The sequence below is a fragment of the Colletotrichum destructivum genome, chromosome 9 (assembly GCF_034447905.1).
Source record: "Colletotrichum destructivum chromosome 9, complete sequence".
NCBI lineage: Eukaryota > Fungi > Ascomycota > Sordariomycetes > Glomerellales > Glomerellaceae > Colletotrichum > Colletotrichum destructivum.
In genome coordinates, this window is record NC_085904.1 from 3,461,201 (window position 1) to 3,485,260 (window position 24,060).

The 24,060-nt window shown below is 55.3% G+C and overlaps 9 protein-coding genes across 9 annotated transcripts; 5 read left to right on the forward strand and 4 right to left on the reverse strand.

The window, feature by feature from the left end:
• The first annotated feature begins 779 nt into the window (after positions 1-779).
• Positions 780-2,045, forward strand: CDEST_14130 (Putative short-chain dehydrogenase/reductase SDR, NAD(P)-binding domain superfamily). The gene has a single exon (XM_062930286.1). It carries the CDS (start codon positions 1,173-1,175, stop codon positions 1,986-1,988), a length of 816 nt encoding a protein of 271 aa, XP_062786337.1. The 5' UTR covers positions 780-1,172; the 3' UTR covers positions 1,989-2,045.
• A 1,600-nt stretch (positions 2,046-3,645) lies between these two features.
• Positions 3,646-7,487, forward strand: CDEST_14131 (Putative HAD-superfamily hydrolase, subfamily IIA, HAD superfamily). The gene is made up of 4 exons (XM_062930287.1): positions 3,646-3,806; positions 3,934-4,019; positions 4,082-5,400; positions 5,500-7,487. Exons 3-4 carry the CDS (start codon positions 5,069-5,071, stop codon positions 6,509-6,511), a joined length of 1,344 nt encoding a protein of 447 aa, XP_062786338.1. The 5' UTR covers positions 3,646-3,806; positions 3,934-4,019; positions 4,082-5,068; the 3' UTR covers positions 6,512-7,487.
• Positions 7,488-7,561: 74 nt separating this feature from the next.
• CDEST_14132 (uncharacterized protein) lies at positions 7,562-8,779 on the reverse strand (the record flags this gene model as incomplete). Its single annotated transcript, XM_062930288.1, has 2 exons — positions 7,562-8,386; positions 8,705-8,779. 2 exons carry the CDS (start codon positions 8,777-8,779, stop codon positions 7,562-7,564), a joined length of 900 nt encoding a protein of 299 aa, XP_062786339.1.
• Positions 8,594-9,489, forward strand: CDEST_14133 (Putative mitochondrial export protein Som1). The gene is made up of 2 exons (XM_062930289.1): positions 8,594-9,038; positions 9,143-9,489. The coding sequence occupies exons 1-2, from the start codon at positions 8,824-8,826 to the stop codon at positions 9,294-9,296; spliced, it is 369 nt and encodes a 122-aa protein (XP_062786340.1). The 5' UTR covers positions 8,594-8,823; the 3' UTR covers positions 9,297-9,489.
• A 1-nt stretch (position 9,490) lies between these two features.
• Positions 9,491-10,612, reverse strand: CDEST_14134 (Putative cytochrome c oxidase, subunit VIIa, fungal). The gene is made up of 4 exons (XM_062930290.1): positions 10,490-10,612; positions 10,344-10,386; positions 10,122-10,152; positions 9,491-10,052 (listed from the first exon to the last, which is right to left on the reverse strand). Exons 1-4 carry the CDS (start codon positions 10,523-10,525, stop codon positions 9,959-9,961), a joined length of 204 nt encoding a protein of 67 aa, XP_062786341.1. The 5' UTR covers positions 10,526-10,612; the 3' UTR covers positions 9,491-9,958.
• A 181-nt stretch (positions 10,613-10,793) lies between these two features.
• Positions 10,794-12,266, forward strand: CDEST_14135 (Putative ribosomal protein uL22 superfamily). Its single transcript, XM_062930291.1, has 3 exons — positions 10,794-10,966; positions 11,070-11,912; positions 11,978-12,266. Exons 1-3 carry the CDS (start codon positions 10,810-10,812, stop codon positions 12,115-12,117), a joined length of 1,140 nt encoding a protein of 379 aa, XP_062786342.1. The 5' UTR covers positions 10,794-10,809; the 3' UTR covers positions 12,118-12,266.
• A 1-nt stretch (position 12,267) lies between these two features.
• CDEST_14136 (Putative extracellular membrane protein, CFEM) lies at positions 12,268-14,377 on the reverse strand. The gene is made up of 4 exons (XM_062930292.1): positions 13,682-14,377; positions 13,359-13,530; positions 13,029-13,303; positions 12,268-12,971 (listed from the first exon to the last, which is right to left on the reverse strand). The coding sequence occupies exons 1-4, from the start codon at positions 13,757-13,759 to the stop codon at positions 12,579-12,581; spliced, it is 918 nt and encodes a 305-aa protein (XP_062786343.1). The 5' UTR covers positions 13,760-14,377; the 3' UTR covers positions 12,268-12,578.
• Positions 14,378-16,784: 2,407 nt separating this feature from the next.
• On the reverse strand, positions 16,785-18,526 carry CDEST_14137 (uncharacterized protein). Its single transcript, XM_062930293.1, has 2 exons — positions 17,546-18,526; positions 16,785-17,485 (listed from the first exon to the last, which is right to left on the reverse strand). The coding sequence occupies exons 1-2, from the start codon at positions 17,578-17,580 to the stop codon at positions 17,296-17,298; spliced, it is 225 nt and encodes a 74-aa protein (XP_062786344.1). The 5' UTR covers positions 17,581-18,526; the 3' UTR covers positions 16,785-17,295.
• A 1,280-nt stretch (positions 18,527-19,806) lies between these two features.
• On the forward strand, positions 19,807-24,059 carry CDEST_14138 (Putative RNA recognition motif domain, tetratricopeptide-like helical domain superfamily). The gene has a single exon (XM_062930294.1). The coding sequence runs from the start codon at positions 20,492-20,494 to the stop codon at positions 23,843-23,845; it is 3,354 nt and encodes a 1,117-aa protein (XP_062786345.1). The 5' UTR covers positions 19,807-20,491; the 3' UTR covers positions 23,846-24,059.
• Position 24,060: the final 1 nt, after the last annotated feature.

Below are 24,060 nucleotides of genomic sequence, written 5' to 3' on the forward strand. Positions count from 1 at the left end.
GTCTTGCTGGTGACAAAGAGTCGGGCTCTGACGGCCATGAGCGTGTCTCCGCCAGCTTGGACATTTGAGCTTGCCACACGATACGGCCAAGGATATTCGGGTTTACTGTGTCACACACCAGTGCAGGCCTATGGTACCTGAAGAGGGCAAGAAAGAAGGAGTAGTGAGTGAAACAGACACATAGGGAGGTAGGGTGCTTGCTTGGTGGGGTTAGTAGCTCGCTGTAATTGACACCGAGGGCGCGGGGTGCAAAAGTGGGATGGCGGTGGGAACAGTATCTGGACGCGGGTCCACGCTCGGCACCTGAAAAGAGGGAACAGACAGTCGGCGTACGTCCTCGTCGCACTCCCGGTGATGAGCGTGAGACCCGACGATTCGAAGCTTGAGGCTGTTGTGTTGTGCCGTAGTCACTGGGCCGGCCGCAGGTAGGCGTTAGAAGACTGGCATTCAGTTCAGTTCGTTCCTTGCTCCGAGCAGCCGCAAAGTGGAGGGAAACGCGGGGGATACCTACCTCACCCACTGAAGGAGAAGGCAAGCAAGGAGCCGATTGTATAAGACAGCTTGCTAGGTGTATCTGTAGGTTTTCATGGAATTCAAATGGCATTCCGGGTGCTTCCCATTTGATTGCGTGTGGTGTGTGTGGATGGGGATGGACGGGCGAGAAACTCCATCGTGACCTGGCTCGGCCGTCGGGTCTCACTTGAGCCGCCCTCGCTGAGCATTAACCCCCTCCTCTGCTCCAGTGCCGTCCGCCCCTCATGTTCTCCATCCGCCGTCAACCCCTCTCTTTTCGCCTGCACATCGTCAACTACCTAAGCTACCTACCTATCTGATACATATAAGTTGTGCCAGCCGTCCCCCTCGCGCCCGCGTGAACAAGAGTAGAGGAAAGAACCCCTTTTGCACTACCGAACAACACCGACCCGTCGCCAATCGCCTCAACCGTCCAACCCTCCCTCCCTCCTCCGGGCCGCGCTACCCTGCATTTGACTCCGTGCCGCATCTCCTCCGCCTCTCTCCTCTCCTTACCTGCACCGAAGCAACTAAATCCTCCGACATCCTTGTCGCTTCCCAGACGGCCGCTCACACCCGACATTGACCCAACTTCAGCCTCGACGCCGACGCCAACGCCGAAGCCGATCTAGACGCGCCATCGTTATCAAGTCGTCGCCATGGCCGCCCCGACGAATCTGCTCGCTGGCAAGACTGCCATCATCACAGGCGGCACCACCGGTATCGGGAAAGCCATTGCTCTCGAGTACATCAAGCAGGGGGCCAACGTCGTCGTGAACCACCTGGGCCTTGACAAGGACCAACCCCACCTCGATGCTCTTATCGCCGACGCTGCGGCCGCGAAGCAAGCGAATCCCAACGCCGGCCGTTTGGCTGACCAGGTTGGTGATGTTCGCGAGCCTGAGACTGCTGCCAAGCTGGTTGCGCGCGCCGTCGAGCACTCGGGCAATGGACGTCTGGATATCTGTGTTTCCAACGCCGGCATCTGCACATTTGCCGAGTTCCTCGAGCTGACCCCGGACCTCTTCACCAAGACGGTTCGCACCAACCTTGACGGCGCCTTCTACGTCGTCCAGGCCGCTGCTCGCCAGATGAGCCAGCAGTCGCCAGCGGGTGGTAGCATTATCGGAATCTCGTCTATTTCCGCCCTGGTCGGCGGTGGTCAGCAAACCCATTACACTCCCACCAAGGCTGGTGTCCTCAGTCTAATGCAGAGCACCGCCGTCGCCCTGGGCAAGTACAAGATCCGCTGCAACGCGCTGCTTCCCGGAACCATTAAGACACAGCTCAACGAGGAGGACCTGGCGGATGATGCAAAGCGTGCCTATACGGAGGGCCGCATTCCTCTTGGCCGTACTGGTGTGCCGTCCGACCTCGCCGGACCCGCCGTCTTCCTTGCCTGCGAGTACCTTAGTGGTTACGTGACAGGCGCGCAACTGTTGGTCGACGGTGGCCTCTTCGTCAACCTCCAATAAGCGCCGCTGCCCCTGAAAATTCGCTGTTTGTAATAGAGCCCCTACTTATGCCCCGCCCGAGCAAAAGGGTACGGTACGTACAGTTAAAATGAGAGACGAGGGATGAGGGGTTAGGGATGAGGGAATTAAAGAAGGCGAAAAGGCTACAACACGCAAAAGACTCACTACCGATCCAACATGCGTTGCCCGTCACCTTCAAGGATGAAACGCATCTTCAAGGATGGGGAAATGTCTGATTGATTATGTATTCGTGTGTAGTCGCAATAGGATGGCGTCCACCAGCCATCATTGGTCGGCCGCTTCCTCCGAGATCATGGGCACCTGGGGCATTCTTCAATTTCTTGCTGTAGCGTATCCCATTGTCATTGGTCGTGTTGTCTGCCATTGCCCGAGCAAGTACACCGGGCGAATAGGATCAGGTATTGACAGACGCATCAGGATATGAGCAGGGGGAAGATATCCACTACTCTCTCGTCCGAGTCACCCAAGGAACAAGGTTAGGGCAGGCAAGGCCTAGCATTACAAGGGATGGGGGGTGCACATCCTGTACAGCCCCAGACCCGGCCGACGGTGACGGCATCGCAATGCGACTGGCGAGTAGCGCGCAAGGCGGCAGCGGGACATGACAGTTGTAGCGCCGGGCGGATGCCTGGGTCTTCTGCCACGGCTCGGCGGAGCTGGCCGATGGCGTAGTTGTGCAGCCCGAAGAGAAAAAGAAACGGAGGAAGGGGGGGGGGGGGGGGGGGGGGGGGAAGGAACGAGGCAAAGATGAGGCAGAGAAAGCAGAGATGTGCAACCACGATCGTGCTGCAGTGACATGTCGCCCAGACATGTGTGAGGCAGAGGCCGAGTCGGATATAGTGTAGCCTCTTTCCATCTTCTTCAGATCATGAACCCCGCTACCGGATACAGAAACTGCACGGAGCGCAACCCCACCGCGAAGAAACGCGGAGGGCTGGTACACAAGAAATGAAACCCCCAGATATTAAGAGGGACAGACCACAAAACACGCACATGTGGATGGTCTGGAGATGCGTGGTTCCGTGTTTGTATACTCTGGTTTCTGTGGTTCTGACGGGCCTGTACCACTTCTCGCAATTCCATGTAGATCGGACAGAGAGGCATGTCAGCAAGACCCATTGGTTACCCTATCTAGCCCATCCGTATGTGCCCAGATACAACAGACCGCGAGATGGGGGGGTTTAAGTGTGTGCGGTGGTCTTATCGCGCCAAGGATAACCATGTTTTTCGCTGTCCCAACTCCCAAGTACTTTTTCTTCAAAGCCTTGCTCAATCAAGTGAGACACGCACAGCCATGCAGAGCCGGTGTCAGGTTTCCGTGGGACCGAGGATTTCCGGGCCCGACGCCGTTGAGCGACCGATTGTTTGCCGCTACGTGACTCGTTACATAAGCAGAGAGGTGCCGGGTGTTCCTTCGGTCCGTCTAGCGGAGCCTCTCGGCGAGGCATTCAGCCAGTCACTGCTCTTCATTTGAAACTCCCTTGCCCCTTGTATGGTGTGTTGCCGCAACCCTGAGACCTTCCCGCCCTGACGTCACTGCGGACTCTCCGGGGACATCAAACCCACCAGGGTGGGTTCCACATATCAGACAGGGGCGCGCACACCCCCCAATGGAGCGAGGTTCTTTGACGCATCTCCCACCTCATCTCACCTCATGGCGCAAATGCATTCTCGCATTTGTGGACCGCCGCCGCCGTCGTCGCTCGCTGCTATCGCTACTTTCTACTTTCTGCTGGCACCATCCCTGTGTCGCTTTGCCGAGTCGCAGGGACTCTTCGATAAGGGGAGGAAGGAGTGGTAGGTTCACACCCAATGGAACCCATTGAGGGGTCCGAGAATGGAGGGGCAGGGAGCTCGCTACGTAGTCTGAATGGCGCTGCTCTATCTGATGCCCCGATGCTCTGATGCTGACGGACGGGTCTAGACTTTGGAAGACCGACAACGAGGAAGTGGCAGTGCCGTCAGCTTCATTCTATCTTATCTGTTCTTTTGACTTGGTAAATTGCCCGGGTACGTCTCTAGGAAATTTGCAACGCAGACTGTCTACGGCGGTACTGATATCAGTTACACAGCAAGTTCAGGGTCCGACGGCTGCGTGACGACGGCTTGCATGTGTTCCTCGCCAAGGCCGCTGCGGAAACAGGGTCGATCGCTGCCGCATCGTCTCGACTGCGGAACCTTTTGCAGCCGCAACGAAGGAACCCAAAAGCCAAGTCTCCACCATGACGGTTGGCGAAATGGAGACCGGATGGATTTTGTTGGTGGCTCGCTGGGTGACCCGCTTATTTTGGCGACATCTACATATGGATCTATCTACGATGTACACTACTGGTCATGCCATACCCATCGCGTACATTGAGGTACAGTACCTCAGGAACGACGCGATGGCGGTGAGATGGAGACTGTGGACCTCAAACGTTCTTCCCGTTCGTCTTCTGCTTCTGCCTCTCCGTCCCACCCTCCCTTTTATGCCCACTGTACCCTGTAGTAGACAATCCGCTTATATCCTGTCCTGTCGGAATCAGAAATTTCTACCAAGTAAGTTCCTTGTGCGCTGGTGGAGCGAGCGCTGCCTTGGATCCAAAAAACTTCTCATGCTACTTCGCCTCCACGGTATCCACGGGCCATGCACGACTCAAGAAACTCATCCCAAAGGTGTCACTGCACCGACTAAGAACCCGCGTTTGCCTGGTTTTTGCGGATACTTCTCTCCAAATAGTACAGGGGACAAAAGGGGGGAGGGATTGAGCCCGCGCGACTCTGAGAGCGAGCGAAGAGAGTGAGACGTCAGCATCAAATCAAGATGTTCTCATGTCAGGAGTATATAATCCGGTATCCCCCCGTACGGCAGCAGAGTTGTCGCATACTCTTTTGTCCCAGTATTTTATCTCAGCATCATCTGCATCGCTGAAAGCCTCCATCTTTTAAAGATCTGGCTTTTTCCATCAGTCTCCTTCTCTATCTACACATCACTTACACCTAACACACTCCGTAAACCCCCTTTAAATCACAGCTCGGTCTCCCAACCGCCATCGCATCCTCACTCCCAATCGCCCAACATGGCTCCCAACCACCGAGCTTCCTCAACCGGCAGTTTCATCGAAAACATCGTGGCTGCCCGGAAGCAGTTGGATAGCATGGCCTTGAGCACCCCCGACTCTTCGCTTGACGGCTCCGATGGCTCGCCCGGTGGCTCTGCCGGCTCGTCCGCGCTCGGTAGCCCTGCCGGCGCTCTTTCACCCGTCACCCCCACACTTGACGCACCCGTGGCCGACAGCTTCGCCTTCGCCTTCGACATCGACGGTGTTCTGATCAGAGGCGGTCGTGCCATCCCCGAGGCTGTCGAGGCCATGAAGGTGCTCAACGGCGAGAACGAATACGGCATTCAGATGTAAGTTGACTTCCCCGGGTGTTCCTGTGGGTTCCTGGGACCCATCGGTCCCACTTGTACCCGATTGCAGTCATGAATCATGGCTGACGTGAACTCTAGTCCGTACATCTTCCTCACCAATGGTGGTGGCAAGACGGAAGAGGAGAGATGTGGCGATTTGTCGAAGCAGATGGAAATCGAAATTTCTCCAGCACAATTCATCTGCGGCCATACCCCTATGAGGGAAATGGCCGAACGATTCAACACTGTTCTTGTCGTCGGTGGTGAAGGCGAGAAGTGCCGTCAAGTGGCCGAGGGCTACGGCTTCAAGGATGTCATCACCCCTGGCGACATCATCAAGCATAACTCCGCCACAACACCATTCCGCAAACTCACGCAGGACGAGCTGACCAACTCCCGTGAGCGTGACTTTACCGACGTCACCATTGAAGCCATCTTTGTCTTCGCCGATTCTCGCGACTGGGCCGGCGACATCCAAATCATGCTCGACCTCGCCATGTCCAAGGGCGGTAAGATTGGTACCTTGAGCGACACCCTAGACGAGGGCCCGCCAATCTACTTCTCCCACAACGACATTGTCTGGTCCGCCGCCCACGATAACGTTCGTCTCGGCATGGGTGCGCTTCGCCGCATGCTCGAGGTCATCTTCAAGGACGTCACCAAGAAGAAGGGCAAGCTGCACACCCACGCCTTTGGCAAGCCCCAGGTCAGCACCTTCGAGTTCGCGACGCGACTTTTGCAACAATGGAGACGCCAGCAGCACGGCCTCGACGCACCGCCCGATACTGTCTACTTTGTTGGCGACACGCCCGAAAGTGACATCCGCGGCACCAACCTCTACAACGAGCATGCCGATAATGAATGGCATAGCATTCTTGTCAAGACTGGCGTTTATCAGGACGGCACCGAGCCCGCCTATAAGCCCAAGGCCACTGTGCCTACCGTTCTGGACGCTGTCCGCTACGGTATTCAACGCGAGATTCGCAAGCGTGTTGTCTCTTCTTTGCGGAAGGACATCCTTGGCGAGGCCGATTGTCTGCGCGCCATGCAGGAGAAGGACAGTGCCGTTCTGACTCCTCTCGATGAGCGCACGCAACCGATTCTGGGCTGAGGTTTTGACGAGTATCTACTACAAACACACACTTTGCTGCATTTTAGGACACCAGCGAGTTTCACCGGTTTGACATTTCTTCATTTTGGAAAAGGTTCTTTTGGAAGGGTTTTATTTTTTCATTCTTCTTGTTAGGGATTGGGTTTTGTTCCCCCCCTGGCGTAAAATTGTGATACCATAGGCGCTATCAACAACGAAGATCACGACTAGAGTCGGAAGTTAGATAACAGGTTTTATTGTCGGCAAGCTGGAATACATGATACACAGGCGCATTTAGACGCCGAGTTTTTTCTTCTTCCTTGTCCAAGACTTTAACTCCATCATTCCCGCCGTCTTTTCCCTGATTCTGTCTGTACACACTTATGAGGTGAGGCCCTAGCAGGATTAGTCTGCTAATGTCGCCGGTTCCTGACCATGGAGCAATCAATAACACCTGTGAGTTTCCAGGCACCAATCAATAGTTGCAAAGAGCCAAGCAAGTTGAGCGACGAGGGTTTTGTTGACTTGCGCAGTAGCCGTACGCAGTAAGTATCGGCGCCCCCTCTCCCAGACGGAGTAAGTGATCGCCATTGGTTCGCAGCATTCCCTCAACCGTATCAAGGCGGGATGTTGATGCCGAAGGGGAATACATTGCTACCCGTTTGGGCCGATGCCGAGGCTGCAAAACGCCGTCATTTTGCGGCCTGGCGCCGCGCCGTTCTCCTGCAGGGCTTGGCCAAGGCCACCGGCCGGCGGCGTCCAAGTACGAATATGATGCTAGTGCAACCCCCCCTGTTCGCTCAATGTTTTTGTTGCGCCGCATGCAAGCCGAACCGAATTCCCGTTGCTGCGCAGCTCCTCTAACTTAACCAGCATCTCCGGCCTCAACATCGAGGAAGTTGATGGTGTCGACCGTAGCTTGCCCCCCCACTCTTCCCTTCCTGCATGGTCCGATTGTTGGTTACGGCTACCATCGCAGCGGATTTCCCTGTGTCTCTGTGGATAAGGTGGATTCACAGGTTGGCGACGGGGGCGAGGAGCAGAATGAGGAGGTTCCCTAAGTTCTTCCAATCATCCATGTCTGTTATGTACACACTCCTCTCCGTCCCCATCTCCACCGGCTTCTCCTCCTCGACCTCGGGCATCCTCCTCCTGGCGTTTCTTCCCCGCCTCCGCACCCTCGCTCGAGGCACACCCTGCCAGTTGGTTACGTGCGTCGAGTCGGGCTGGAGGTCGCAATTGCAACTGTAGTGAGTCTGGGAAGGTGAAACTTCCCCACTGCGAGGAGGCAGCCCATGGCGCGGCATCAACGGCTTCCTGGCGCCTCTGGCGGTCTGTCATGGCCTCCTTCGCGCTACAACCGAGGGAAAACCCGGGGATGTTGTCTCGGTCGATTCTCAGCCAGCCCTTCCAGGCAGCCGTCACATCTCCGGCACCGAGAGCACCAATGACTATGGTCCCCCACCACTCGCGGCCGTTGCTTTCGTGATCGCCATAGAGCATCCAATCCTCGGCCGCCGTGACAAGCTGCCTGACCTGGTCCGGACCCATCCCGGCGCCGCCATCGCCGCGTGGGCCGTGGATGGCGTCACAGGCCGGGCGGTGCACGTAGACGTGACGGATGCTCTCCGGGCTGCAAACGAGACGTGTTGCATCGAAGCGATGCTCTGTGTCGAGTACCAGCACCGTCTTATTAAGAGGCGGTGACACGAGGGTTGAAATGAGTGTGTAGATGAGCGGAAGACGCCGGCCAGTTATGGCCAGTGGCGCTAAGTTTGTTGCCCGAAAGTTGCGCGCGACGATGATGTCCAGGCCAGGGATGGGATATGCCTTGATATGCTTTGTCTTGCTGGACGATGCATTGGGGTTGACTGCCGCGCGAAGGGCATTCAGAATCTGGGGCGATTGCAAGTTAGTAACAATCAGCAAATGTAGGACCTATGAGTCGGTTCGTCGGGGAGAAAAAGATAAAAAGAGTTGGCGGCGGTGGTGGCGGTGATGATGGTGATGATGATAAGGCTATTGACAAGGACTGAGGATGGAGAAAACAGATTCCGTCGCGGTTCGGTCCACGGACCAGAACCTTGACGAAAACATCACCCACTGTCGTCGTCGTCGTACAAAGCCTTCGATCGAAGCGACGCGGCACCTCGCCTCGGCCCTACAACCTTTATCTCGAGCCGGGAAAGTCTAAACAGGCCGTATTCTGCATACCTCTTCGAGATTCGCCTCTTCGACGTCGCCCAGCAGTCTCGCGCCGGCCAAAGCCGCAACCGAAGGCATCTCCATTCTTGCAGCCGTAGCGCGCCGCCGCCGCTGCCGCCGCCGCCGAAATGGCACCGCCGTGCAACGTGTTCCCGGTTTCGAAGCTGGAGCTTCACGTTCAAGCCGATGTCAAGGGCAAGAAGCGCAAGCTCCCGGGGGGCGCTGACGTCGACTTGACCAAGTGTGCGCTGAAGGAGATGACGCAGTATCGGTGCTTTATCGACGACCCAAAGTCCCGAGACAGCCCGGTGCGATGTTGGCCCATACACCGGCTCTTTCGGCAGTGAGTTCCTGGCTTCCCGCTTTCCTTTGCCTTGATGATATCAGACTTTGATGTTCCGAATTTTGCTGATTGCGGCCGGTTCTTTCCTTTCCTCCGAAAAAAAGATGTCAGGACAAAAAGGGAACATTCACAGTTGAGACGACAGCCTGGGAGGGTTCAAGCTCCAACACTCATCAGAGCCCCCCAACGACAGGCGGCCCCAAACTTGACGGGGGCCACCACGACGTGCCGTCGTACCACGAATGGTTACGGGCGTAAAAGGATGATTAGGCACGGCATGAGTAGCCTGGACTTTTCTCATTGAATACACCATGAATACCAGATGATGGTTTGAATGCATGCCTACATGCCACCATTCGAGGTTGTCCGTTAGTGACCAGCCAGCCATCATCTGCATCGGGTCAAATATACGCCTGTCATCACCTATGCAAACCACCTGCTTATAGTCTCGTACTGCTGCGACATTGATTTTCGCGGTACCAGTCGATGATGCCCTGTCGCATCCATTCGCAGCTAATGATTACAGAATAGACAGCCCAGGAAAACAGTCACAACGCCTTTTTAGGTTGATTTCTTCCAACGCGAACCTCAGAACTGACCAAACTGTCTGCCTCTTCCTCTTCGTCATCCTGCAGCGCTAGGCCCTTAATCCCCATCTGTAGTCGGTTACAAGGTAGCATAACGAGAACAGCAGCAATAGCCTTGTATGTAGACCAGGCACCGAGCGCAGCACCCTGGAGAAAAGAAAACTTTCGGCTCGATTTGATGGTGTGTATGGTACAATCGGGGTCGGTCGATCAGCTGATGAAGCCCGTATCTTGTCTAAGACCGCAGATGCCCTCTCGCTCCCGTCGCCCAATCTAACAGATCGCTCTTCTCACTCAGCTGCCTCGTTCGTCATACCCTATCGTCCTTGTCGCTTATGCCTTCTGGCCACGGGCCTCGGCCTTCTGCTGCTCGAGCTTGGCGTAGTAGCTGTCGCGGGCGTTCGTGCGTGGCATGTGGAAGCCGTACCTATTGTGTGGTTTAGTTTCGTCGGGGTTGCCCGAATGTCAGGGGGGCTAAGGAACGATGATCGCGTACCAGTAGACGTTGGCCATGGCAAAGCCGAGACCTGCGATATAGTTAGCTAAGTGAGTCTTGGGCAGCAAGTGAACAAGGACGGGAGCCTTGGAGCTGTGGTGCGTGTGCGCATGCCAGCCGGGAAACCGAGACCGAGATGAGCCTCAACTGAACGATGTTCTGTCTCCCGGTCGGCAGCAGATCACTTTCATATCTTCCAATTTCGCCCATGTTGAGACGTACCGAGAGCAATGCCGAGGTCGAGAACGAGGTTGCGTCGCAGCATCTGTCACCGATCGTTAGCCAACAATGTGCCCTCCCTCCATTTTCACAGGCCCGGTGACCCCCCCGGGGGAAGACACGGAGTCCAATTGATTCGGGAAACGTACACCCGTGATGGGCTTAACAGCGGTGGTGCCGGCCATTGTGATGAAGAGTGTGGTGGGAGTTGTGGGAAGTCGATTGAGCCGAGATTTCGTGTACCGGAGTGTGACTGATGATGATGATCAAGTCTTCGGGTAGCTCGAATGGTCTGATGAATTCGCGCGATGGGGTCATCACGTGACGTCAAATTCTCCTTGCTTTTGGCTTTTGGCTCCTGATTGAATCTCTTCTGTCATGGTTGGCTAGCCTTCAGGCGGCCCGCAGCTGATAGTGCAGCCTTAGATAATCAGTTTTCCGGAGAAACCTCGGTTGATCCGATCAGACCATGCACGCACTCCGGCGCGACGCTGAGCGTGTGTGTGGAATCTCTACTCAGCTTTTTTCTCCGCCAGGGTGGAAAGTGAAGCTCGCTGGCAGCCAATACGCAACACCAATAGCAGTCATGAGCCTCAACCTTCCTACGAGGAGGCTAGTCTCGTCCGGTATGTTTGCATTGAGTTTCATTGGCCTTCATAAATGCTTTCAATGGCATCCGTCATCCCGTTTCTGCTGTAGACTCCCTTACGACTAACTACGACTTCCTAGCTCCCTCGACCCTGCAATCCATTGCACGACCAATCCCTCGTTCCTTCGTTCTGCCAATCCGTACGGCCACTCAAGTGCGGAACAAATGGAGTTTCGGCGGTCTCTTCGGTAGCCGGCGTAATAAAGCCAGCAGCAATGACGATCTCTTGACGGGAGGCGAGAACCTCGACGACCCTAAAGTCCGTCAACGCTTTGCCCAGCAGCAGCAGCCCCAGTTGTCCAGCTCCATCTTCGAAGAGGAAGTCGAAGATACCGTTTCCGAGGGCAAGAAGGGTTCCAAGGCCGACATGGGGCAGGCCTCTCTGAAGACGCCCGAAACCACCGCCTGGCGACTCGACCCCGATCCGCGAAGCCGTCTCCGTTGGGAACGAAAGAAGATCATTCAGATGGTCCGCCGCAACGGCCGCGTCAGCCGTGCAGAGCGCATTGCGCAGACCGAGAAGGAGCTGGCGCACAAGAGCCCCTTTTTGGAGACCAGTGTCAAGAAGCTCGTGCACTTGGCGCGCCAGATCCAAGGCAAGACGCTGGAAGATGCTGTTTTGCAGATGTCCTACTCCAAGAAGAAGATGGCGGCTGAAGTCAAGTATCAGCTGGAGGAGGCACGGGACTTGGCTGTAGTCACGCGTGGCATGGGCATGGGCTCGAGCAAGGTCAAAACGAAGGGCGTGGACGCGGAGACTCGACCCGTTAAGATCCAGACCAAGGACGGCAAGTCGTTGACCGTCGAAGACCCGACGAGACTCTATGTTGCCCAAGCCTGGGTTGGTAGAGGGCCTTGGAGATCAAAGGGGATCGACTACAAGGGCAGAGGCAGATTCGGCATCATCCTATCTCCCTCTACTAGTACGTTCTGATTATTCTTTTGCCGTGTTTATCCGTTTCTATTTTCAATGCTAACTGCGATACAGGTATTTCGGTCGTGTTGAAGGAAGAGAAAACGAGGATACGGGAGCACAGCGAGAAGCTCGCCAAGCAGGCGCGGAGGAAGCCGTGGGTTCATTTGCCCGACAGGCCTGTCACAGCCCAGAGGCCCTACTACTCATGGTAGGGTAGGCGCACTTTTGATGAACAGAACTTGAGATAACGATACATTGCCCGGAGCTGCCGGGAAATCGTCCTGTATCAATCAGAAACTGTAAGAATATGTACAATGAAACCCGTCCTAGAACAAAAGCCACTGCATCTCATTCGCTGTTCTTTTGACGCCCGCCGTAAGGACCGAACGCGTTTCGGCGGCAGAATCAACTCCCCTTCTGGTATCATGATGGACTATCTGATCCTTTTTTCCACTTCATCGCCACACGTGAGCAATCGTCTAGTCATAATTCGTTACAGAGATAATATCCCATCCCGCGTGCATGCCCGGTGTTGAAGCCATACTCGGCTCGCCGTTCGAAGCAAATTGGCAGACAAACCGCCCCACGCCATGCGACTCTGAACTACATCCGCCTCGCAGGCCGTGACTGACACGCGTGATCTTTGGGCGAAGCGATTCCTAAGTAAGACGCTTCATATCAAGCGCCTCGGTGATTGGCGTGGCACCATGTCTTCGTATCGTTTTGACCTCGTCTCCAGTTCCGAATGATTCTTCTCCTTCATGCTGACGATTCCTCCCGTATAGTCCCTTCCAGAACCCGGCATTGGGCCAGATATCTGCATGGAGCGTGACTGGTTTTTTGGCCGCCTGATAAGGAGCCACAAGGCAAGGGCTATGGCCAGAACACCAACGCCAGCACCCACTCCGATACCGACTTTGGCTGGCATGGAGAGCCCTGCGGCCTCGCTGGTTAGATTTTCTGCCCCAGCGCTTGGGGCAGAACCAGATTGTGACGGCCGGGTTCCCATAGAGGCTGACGTAGTCGAACTGGTGGCTCTCGAGGTCTGCAACTTTAGGGAGGTAGTCTTTCACGTGCGTCGTCAGTCCTGTCAAGATTGGTCTGGATGAGGCCAACTACTTACGAGGGTGATAGGTGCAGTAGTCAGAAGTTGTGTTGCTTGTGCAACCTCAGTTATAGACTGACGGGGGGGTTCCGAGGGAGCAGCGCTAGTTGCAGCAGACGAAGCCGGAGGGTTGGGCGCGCTGGCCTGATTTGATGCGGCAGTGCTCGCCAGGGGCGAAGGCGGCAGAGAAGTTGACGATGGGGGCGAAGGTGGTGTTGTTTGCTGTTGCGCAGGCGCAGAAGGCGCAGGGCTTGATGCGGGTGGTGTTGAAGCGGGCGGTGCTTTGGTAGCAGCTATCATGACATGTCAGTGAACCCCTTTGCCAGATGCTTGAACGAGAATCCGTACTTGCACAGAGGCCAGTGACATAGTCATTGACCTTGGCCGTCTCAGCTGCCGCACATGATTGCGCGGCGCAGTCCCGTATACCGAAGACGAAGTCTTGTTGCTTGCAGAGACAAGTGTTGTCCCCTGACGCACAGCCAAAGCCTTTGGCAATGACATTATTGACGCACGTAATCTGAGAGTCGGCTGTGTGTTAGCTGATATTTCGAGAAGAATGCTTGGAAAGTGAAAACTTTCTCCATCAAGGTCTTGTTCCAAGCAGGTTGTCGAGATTTTCAAGGGTGATCATGTCACCTATTTACTGGGATAACGGAGTTGGGACTTACACCGCAAGGTGGCAAGGAATCCAACTGCGCGCAAACAGCACCAAGAAAAGCTGCCGCCACAACCCCTTGACACTTCATGACGAAAGAGTTGGGAGGAAGTGTTACACAAGTTAAGGTAGTCCGAGACAGGGAGAACGCTGGAAGGAAATCCGGTGTGGGAGATCTGGAATCTCGAGACACCTCGGTTGAATAGGACCGGACCCGTCACAGCGTCGCACGGCAGCTCATGGTCTGACCCGGAACTGAAATGTCAATCCCCAACCCGGGCTGGAGCTGGCGGTGGTGTGAAGAGGCGTCGTTGTGCGACAGAAGGGGTGACAGGACTGAAAAAGCGCTATGATGAAAGTCGGCGAGTCGGATTCCTGGATGGCTCGACTGACAAAAATGACGAGGGAGACTGCAATGGTACTTCGAGGCCGGTTGGGATGTTGGAGATGGCCTATGACAAGACCAGGTACAAGTGAAAGAACTGGTAAGTCGGCCTATCAGGCCACGTCGGTTCTAGTTGGAAGGCAGAAGAGAGAAAGGGGGGGAGACGAATCAAGTCGGCCAAGACAAGAATGTAGATTAAACGGTCAAGGCGAGGCGGGAGGATTGGATAAGAAAAGACACACGTCCGGCGGGTTAGAATGGAAACAGAAGAATGAGAGAAAGAGAAGAAACAAGGGATTCATTCATTGGAAGGTAAGAAGGGAAGAAGCCCGAAGAAGAGGCCTTGGGGAACGAGAAGGGAGGGGGGAGGGAGGGGGATGTAATATCTCATATTCAGAGAGGGAGGAGGGATATTGCTATGTCAAGGTATAGAAGCTAGAAAGAGCCCACATCGGGAAAAGGGCTGGACTCGACAGGAGCAGGGTTATGTCGGGATGGAGAGAATAGACGGGAGGGCGTGAGCCAGATGGGGGATGGCCCGAGGGGGTTGGGACGGGAGATAGGACCAGATGGCAGGGGGACCCCCAAGGCGACGGGAAGGAAGACACTTCGTCACACCTACCTGACTCTTGACTTACACGCAGTTGGCGGAGACGGGAAGGAAAGAGGGGCAGGGGACATGGAAGGCTACAAGTCACTAGTCAAGTCACTTTATGCTTAGGCAGGTTCTTGGCGGAAAGGGGTGTTCTCCTTGTGATCGGAGCAGGAGCACAAGCATATCGAAGGCAGTGAAGGCAGCTTTGGGTTTCCCTTCCACTCGGCGTTTGCAGTTTACTGTTATGGTGGGCCTTGTCGCGTTTATGTTTAATTGGCACCGTCGCGTCGAGTACCTACAAATGACATGATCTCTCGATAGTCTCCCGTGTTGATGACGGTGTCGGTAGCATCGAACCATTGTTGACGGTCGACTTTCCCCGGTCATTGAGTGGTAGACGAGATCTGAAGCGAAAGAGTCAAATGAGGAAAGGAAAGAGGGAGGCTGTTGGTCTGGGAAGGGAGGGGCAGAACGTCAGATGCTGCTTGCTGTCAGCTCAGGCGAAGACACCACACACGGTCCCTTGCCTGAGTAGGAAACAGCACGGAAACGAGGGGGAAGGAAGGGGAGCACCCGAGGTGCGGCTGCATCTGTTCTCGTGCCCCTGTCTCCATCAGGCCCGGTCCGGCAATGGTGATACATAGGAAGCCCCCCCCTGCTGGCGCGCATCTTAGCCTGCAGCTTGAAGCAGATCTAAATGGGGTTGGCGAGAGTGTCCTTTCGCTCACCCGCGGTTGAAGACGAGGAGGTGAGGTAAGCCACTGGGATGGACCCAACCCTAACTAGGTCACATTCGGATGGGACCCCCCCGACGGGGTCTGGATCTCATCTACTTAAGGCCCGAGGGAGACTACGTAGGTACCGCGCTGACAGCCACGAAGAGTCCACTTGGTCAGGGGGCGCAGGAATGGAACCGCGGGCCCAGGGATGACGTTCAACCGACTCTTACGGATACATGACCATTAGCATGTTCTTAGCCATCCGAAGAGTTAGCTGCTGCACCTCGAATTTCTCTTGTACCCTGGCGCTTCGAGTGCAACGTCCCAATACGAGACAAAGTCTATGCCTGCACCGGCCGATCAGAGCATCCGAAGCCATGATTGATCATTGTATCCGTACTATAGAGGTAAACCGTCCCAGAAGACGAATAGTCGGTAGTGATACACCTATTTCTGACAGGTCCTTGTCGAAATGCTGGCTCGGCCAAAACCTTTGTCAGTCCCTGCCGTTAGCTAGGGGTTGGACAGGCGTCGTCCATAGTCGCGACACGGGGCGCAGTCAAAGCCCAACGCGGCGGATAAGGTAACCCACCACCTTGACGTCGAGCAACGCGGAGGTGACAGGGAAAGGGGACATCTGAGCGGCTAATTCACGGAACCGCCACTCTGAGCTTCCATCAGTGCGACCACTGGAGGGCAACAACGAGGGCGTCAGCGAAAGCGCAAACACGACAGCAACGTGTTGGTGGCTGGTAGACAAGCAACAGTACCGACCATGATCTGTGCTAGAGAGCTCGTGTATCATGCCGCCGCAAGCCACTGCACATCACTGATTCTTCTCATTCGGACGTCCATGGAAAAAGGGGCGAGGGAGTGAGAGCCGTTCTACGCGTCGTTGACCATCTCGGGACCCGCCGTATCAGCAACAACTTGAATTATCAGGTACCCGGCTTAAGATTCGTTATGCGATGCATTCGCAAAAATCTGTTGCGGGCAGTGTGATCGAAAAGGGAGCAGCGAAACCGAAGCTGCCACCCAAAAAGGAAATTTGGAGGGAGGAACTGTACGTTCCACCGGCCTGCATGAAGTTAGAACGCCCGCTCCTGGCCTCCCGCCCAACCTATATCGATTACATAAACAGGATCCGATGGTGCTGACTGCTGAGTGCTCACCCGTACCACATTACCTGCGAAAGCCCAAGGTATCCTCGTGTTCAACCGCGCTGCGACCCCGGTAAGGATCTATTCGCAGCCATGTCGCCTTCGACCTTCGGCTACACAGCGAACACACAAGGTCAACCTCCTTGAACCCTTTTCTCTCACCCCGCATACTATTATGGAAGAGGGTAAAGAATGTGCTAATGTCCCCGTGGCCCCTCGCTCCCCTGTTTCAGCCCCCTCCCGGAACAACGGCTTGAACACTCGTCGACGATGCCCCTCATCATCTCTCTCCTCACTCTTTTCCACCAGTCATCTTTTTGCGACCCGCGCCTTCAGGCCAATTCTGCCTTCCCGGTGATGCTGACAATGTCGTGAGTTGTACCGGCCGAGAGGTTCAAACCCATAGACTACCTAGCCCGCGCACAGCATAACGCCTATGATAGGACATTCGCGCCTCTTGAACGATGATGACTCCCGAACAGCATGCTGAAGCAATGGTGAGGGTGAAGAAGCAATACCAGCCTTGTCATTAACCTTCCCATACCACGGCCTGTCGCAGGCAGAGTTCCTCACATACAACAGGTCCGGTACCTACGTCGCCCAAACCCGGGTGCTCTTCTTCTCTCTGTCCCATCCATCTCATTCCATTATCTAGGCTTGCATTCGACAGAGGATTCCGTTTGTCACTGTATCATGCAGACGTCGTCTACCCTATTGACGTTATCTCCTTGATGAATCAATTGAGAAAAGCTACATCCCGTCCACACATCATGGCATGGCGCATCGACAGAAGTCGAAGGCGCCATACCCCTGAATAGATGTGTTGCGGCAAACAAGTCCATGTTTGCAGCCGGCAAACCAATGACAAAACGGGCTCGTTCTCACGGATAACTGCATTTCGGTCAGGTGTCGCGTGTGCGAGACAGGTATTCCCTGCGCATAAAGACGTCGGCGAGCGCTGCAAGATCAGCACAGGCTGGTTGGCGAGCTTTTTTTTACGGCTGCAACGGTCGCGTACCTTGGAACCCTGTCCCATCGCCTTGAAAACCCCATTTCCGTCTCGAGTTTGTTGGCGGAGCCGACGCGTCAATTTAGCCCGTCATGCTCTTTTGGGCTCCGTCGTCGACAGCCCTGCGCAGTCGATCTGCCATCCAGGCCAGGAAACTACCGGCCACAGCAGGAGGCGACGACGAGCGGGTGAAGAACACTTGGGACTGACCTCGTGACGGTTGACTTCAGCTGCGCATATCGCTCAGTGGCGGCTCCGAGCATGCTAACATGCCAATTTAGCCTTTGCATTGGTTGGCTGATGCAATGCGGCGATAGCGACGCTTCAGACAAATAGAAGGCCACCTCTTGCCGACACCTATCACGTTATTGGTCATCGTCCAGTCGAATGATTAAGGGATTACATCCCATGTCGTGACAGAAGCGGAGCGGAGCGGTGGAGAGAGCGCAAGACGCTGAGAGGCCTGTCTCGTACCGTCTCACACCGACCGGGCCCGACGGCCCGGTCCAAGGGCTCCGGATGGAAACGCAGAGCAGCTGACCACGTGCACCGTATCCACAACGACCCTTCTATGGGTTTTATGGAGAAACAGGGAGGAAGAGAGGGGGAGAGATAGAAAATAGCCAGGCCAGGCGGTCTGCGTTGCAGGTGTACGGGTGTGTGGAGGAAAAATCGAAGTTAGCAATCATGCAGTCGGTATCTGTACCTACTGAAGCAGGTAGCAACCTACCAACGAATAGGTAGGTAGGTAGACGGATTGGTGGTACAGACTCGATTGGGAAGCGACTCAGCAGCAAGCCAATGACCTCATCTCGCAGGGAGGCCAGCCGTAGGGGACTCTTGATTCACTAATAATAGCTCGCTGCGTCAAGTGAGTAGAGCCAGGAAGTGTAGTACTCAACAGTCTGCATTGCCTCCTGGAATCTGATAATAGGTTGGATGTAAACTCTGCATGTTGTGATAGAGAACAGGAGGCGTCGGCAGAAAGAAAAAGTGACCGGCAGCAGTTGTCGGTCACGGTCTCACGGCACGCCGGCATGACCTCACAGTGCCAAGCTTCAATGTCACCAATGGTTAATGGTTGAATGTCTCGCTCAATCTAAGGAACGACTAGACAAGTAAGACAAGCGAGATAGAGTTCAGCCACTAGGAATCTTCCATAGGTACGATCTACTCACGTGAAGAGCCGGAACGTTGTGGCATCCGGCCGGAGGGCACCCCAAGGCGGAAGGCAGATAGATGGCTGAAGGAATTGTTGTCAGGACCGAGGAGACGGAGACGGGCGGGCCAGGGACCTGTAAAGGTGCGTTATTACTGCAATATTGGCCTGGGCGCAGGTCAATATTGCTTCCACACTGGGTGCCCGTATCCCACATTTTACCCCAGTCTGGCTCGCCGGGTATCGAGTTGCGCCTTACGTGGGCATGAGGTAAGGAAGTAAGTGTAAGGGAAGACCTAAATAACGCGTTCTGGTTCGTTTTTGCGCAGCAAACCCGATAGACGGCTGCCGGTTTCCCTTCTGTCGTTTGCTTCATCGGGAGGGTCTCACTCCGCCCATTCCTATGAACAAATGCCTGGCGGCTGGTCCCCCGCACACAATGTCATCGGACCTGGCAGAAAGAGCAGACATCCACACAGTGTCACAGGAAACGAAACCTCGGAGCTCCCTCCTGTCCGTGTCTCGCTCATCCAGCGCACAGTATGCAGCATGTAGTGTTAGCCGGTCAGTGTGACCGTGCGGGATACCACCTTAAATCCCCACAGTCCATCTCGCGTTTTTTACGGGGCTTGAAAAAAATGCCACTGGCCCAGCCAAAAGGCATCGGAGGAGCCCCGGCAAGCCTGAAAGCCAGCAAGCAGTCCGGCCATGGTGGGCTAGTGTCCCGGAGAGGACAACCCAAAAGTTCTCCTGGCGTCTGGACCTACAGTAGTGACTTTGACACCTTGTACGGTGCGAGTCTACTTCTTCCAACATGTCGTGAAGATGGGAGAAAACCCCAAAACAAAACCAAGAAAAATCCCATGCAAATCTAGTCGTTTTGAATTGTAGTTGCTGCAGATACCCAGCTATTTCAGAAAGAAAAAAAACTCCCCTCCTCCCCAAGACCGCTCATGAGGGTCTAGCGAAAAGAAGAAGAAGAAGATAAAGAGAAGAAAAAGGGAGAGCATAACAAAAAAGACGGTTGAGAAGCAAGCAGGCCTGAGGATCGACAACAAGCCTGCTGTTGGCGGATACTCTTACCTAAGGTGACCGACCATTGGTACCTACCTCCCTAGCCTCGCCTTACGATATCGCTTGGCTACCTTTACCTGCCTATCTACCTTCGGCCTCCTCTGCACCTTCCAGCGCGCGAACCAATCCTGTCGGCCACTTTTTTATTTTTTTATCATTTTTACCAAGCTTCAACGTTCCCCTTCCTCCCGTTACAGAGACGACAAGACAAGAGCAGATCAAAACTTCACCCTGCCTTGTCCTGTCTCAGTTCGCCATTCCAACCTATCGTTGTCGAGAAATCCCCAAATGCTGCCGAACCGCGGTCGCGCAAAGTAAACCTGCCTGCCCAGTTTCGCATCGGCCATTGCCTCGCTGAATCGTCGCATCGCCATCTGCCTGTTGCCATCATTATCGCGGGTCCTAGCAGCTTCCGAAGCTCCATTCCGTCCCCCCCTACTTCCCTCCGCCTGCCTGTACCTTACCCCCGACCGCCGTCCAAGCTTGACTTTTCTTCAACAAAATCTCCACGCTCGCGTCCCCCTCGTTACACGCTCTCCACCATTACCACCACCACCACCACCACCATTACCATCATCGTCTCCCAGAAAACGTACCATCGGTCAAGCTCGCCCGCTCGTACACTAAGCTAGGGCGCCGAAGTAAACAAAGACACGCAACTACCCACCTGGCGACTGCTTCTCCCATGGTTCGTCTGTTGACGACCCCACGAACTCTGCAAGATGGCGACCCTGCCGGTAGGGGAGGACAAATGGCTCGACTACGTCACTGAGAATAGTCGACACGCCAACGATTTGGAGAAGCGCGTTCACGTCATCGAGCTCTTCAAGCTTGCTGTCGAGGCTGAACCGAACAGTGTTCGCGTCTGGCGCGCATACTGCGACTACTTCTGGTCCCTCTACATCGCTAGCCAGTCCTACGAGTCGGGATGGTCAGACGAGGAACGCCACATGGGCTGCGAGCTCTTCTCTCTCAACGCTGCCCTCAGCCTCTGGCAGCAGGCCTACGAAGCCATCCAATACCGTATCAGCGACAGCCACGAGCTGTGGGATCAGTGGATCTCTCTCGAGAGCGGCCTTCTCGCCCGCTCGCGCACCGCCGAGGGCATCCGACGCATCACCTACCTGTACACCGATCGCCTGCAGGTTCCACATGTCACCCGCGACAACACTGCGCAAGCCTTCTCCGAGTTTCTGTCGACTTACAACAAGGCTGCCTGGGAGGAGACGATGCAGAGCATAACCGCCAACCCTAAGTCACAAGAGGCCAAAAAGCTTACCGAAGATCGCGACATGTTCGAATTGAAACTGAAGGAGGCCTCCCGCGAAGGGAAAGACGAGGTTTACCGCAACCTGCTTAAGGAATATCTCGAATGGGAATGTGCCCAGAGCAAGCGGAGCAACAAGCAGGCTGAGGCTACTGGCGATCTCTGCCGGGGTCTCTATGCCAGGGCCTTGACCGGCGTCTTTGCCTTCGACGACACCATATGGAACGAATACGTCCGCTTCTTGTCTACATCTGGCACTTATGCCCAGTCACCGCAAGGAATGGTGGATGTGTTACGGCGGGCCGTTGATCACTGCCCTTGGTCGGGCGCAATCTGGTCGCGCTATATTCTGACGGCCGAAGACGCCAAGCTCCCCTTCAATGAAATTGAACAAATAAAGCACAAGGCCACCAGCAACCCCGAGCTTTATAAGAACGGCATGGCCGCACTTCTCGACATGTACGCGGGCTGGTGCGGGTTCCTCAAGCGCAAGGCCATGGATCTTAACGCCACCGATGAGGATGTTGACATTGCCGACATGGGACTGCGCGCTGCCCTTGAGTTTGTCGACCAAGCAAAGCACCGCTACGGTGACAGCTACAGGGGGGACCCCAACTTCCGCCTGGAGCGCATCTATATTCAGTACCTGACGGAGAAGAAACGCAACGTCGATGAGGCGAGGAGCGAGTGGCACAAATTGGCAGAGAAGCAGCTGTACGCCGACAGCTATGACTTCTGGCTCAATTACTACTTGTGGGAAATGATGATCTTCGCATCCAACGGCAAGGACCGTAGCCCTACGCCGTCCACTGCCGCGATCGGCTTGAGGGTGCCGTCGGTGGCTACGGCCGTGCTTGGACGAGCAATCAAGAGAAAGTCACTGGACTGGCCCGAAAGAGTCATTGACGTCTACGTTCAGCACTGCAATGACTATGAGCTCCCGAGCACGGTCCGCATCGCCATCGACACAGTCTACGAAACCCGCAAAGAAGTGACAAAGCGGCGAGAGAGGGAGGCAGCACAGGCCGCAGAATACTATGCAGCCCAGGCCCAAGAACAACAAGCAGCCCACGCAGCCCAAACGGTGGATGCTGACTCGACTTCCAGCTCCAAACGAAAGCGGGAAGAGGAAGCTGATGCGGCCGATGTGACGTCCAGTAAGAGACCAAAAAGCGAAGTCGCGGAGGCGGACACGGCACTCAAGCAGCAGAGTCTGAAAAGAGACCGAGAAAATACTTCGGTGCTCGTCAGCAACATCCCTGCTGAGACCACCAAAACCAAGATACGGCAGTATTTCAAGGAGTACGGCCACATTGTCGACGTTACAGACCCAGCCATTGACCCTCAAGACAACACCCAGACAGTCATGGTAGAATTCAGAACTCCAGAGGAAGCGCAGTCAGCACTGCTCAGAGACGGGAAGTACTTTGGGACGTCCCAGATCAGCGTGCAGCCCGGCACTGATTTAACCGTCTATGTCACCAACTACCCGCCGACTGCGGACAAGGCATACATCGGCAACCTCTTCAAAGACTGCGGCGAGATTCTGGGCATCAGAATGCCTAGTCTGAAGGGGAACGTACGGCGGAGATTTAGCTACGTCACGTTCCGTGACCGTTCTGCCTCGTCCAAAGCCACACAGAAACACGGTACTGTTCTAGAAGGAAAGTTCAAGCTGATGGCTATGTACTCCGACCCGACCCGTGCGAAAAAGCGTGAAGGAGCGATCGAGGAAGGTCGCGAGCTGCACATTACCAACCTGGACCCTTCGGCCGTCGAAGACGACGTCCAAAAGGCCTTCTCGAAGTACGGTACCGTGAAGCGCATCAGCATCCCGCGGAATAAGGCCGGCAAAGGCCATGGCGCGGCATACGTTGAGATGGAAACCAGGGAGCAGGCCAGGACTGCTGCTTCCGAGCTCGACAAGGCTAAGCTGCGCAGCGGCATCATGACCGTACAGATCTCCACGCCCAGCAACTTCAAGAGGACGGCGGCCGTCTCGAAAGAGGGCGCCTCCCCTGCCCCAAGTCGCGATGAGGAGGGCGATGAAATGATGGCAGACAGCAATGGCGACGGCGTCGCCCGTCAGGCTGGACCCAGCCGGGCTGAGATTGCCTCGCGGACCATCGCCCTCCTGGGCATCCCCGACACGGTCAACGATGCACGAGTGAAGGAAATTGTGGACAAAGTTGGCGGCTTCAAGAGCCTCATTCTGCAACCCAGTCATGGCGGCGCCAAAATCGAGTTTGAAGATGAACCCAGTGCTGGCCGCGCAATGCTTCAGCTTGATGGCTACATCTTAGACGGCCGCAAACTACGCACTGGGTCCGTCGAGGAGCTCAAGCATTCCAAGGGGGAGATTCGCACAGAAAAGATCGTCTACGGTGTCGGCGGGAAGAAGCAGACCGACAAACGTGCAGCATCCAAGAACACTGACAGTGGTGCTCCCTTCGTTCCGCCATCCACCACCATCAAGCGGCCAGTGTTGGGCAACAAGGGCGGTGCTAAACGAGGACTGGGCTTCATGACCAAGGCCGTGAACGCGGGAGGGAGCAGGCAGGGAGAGACAGCAACCTCACAACCGGAAGCTAAGGTTAACGGTGCTACCGGTAGCGGGGAGACCGAGGCTCGGAAACCAATGAAGAGCAACGCCGACTTCAAGGCGCTCCTCCTGGGTGGTACCACTACTGCTGCTGCTGCTGCTGCTGCTGCTACTCCAGCGGCTGCTACAACAACTACAACTAATACGTCCAAAGAAGAGGGCGTGGGAAGGAATGGCAACGGCCAGGCTGGGCAAGACCATAATTAATAACGGCGTCCATGGGAAATGGGAAATATGACATTGTTTGATTTCATCGGGTCCTGCCCCCTCCCGGCATACATTTCTCGTCATGTGTCTTGACATTAGAGGATGCTCGTTACCAAGTCCTCATTGGTCTGCCACCTGGATCTCTCTTTTTGTGCCCCTCAGCTGAACAATTTAGCAGCCGAGCGTTCCGCACACCGTAGAATGATAATGTACCT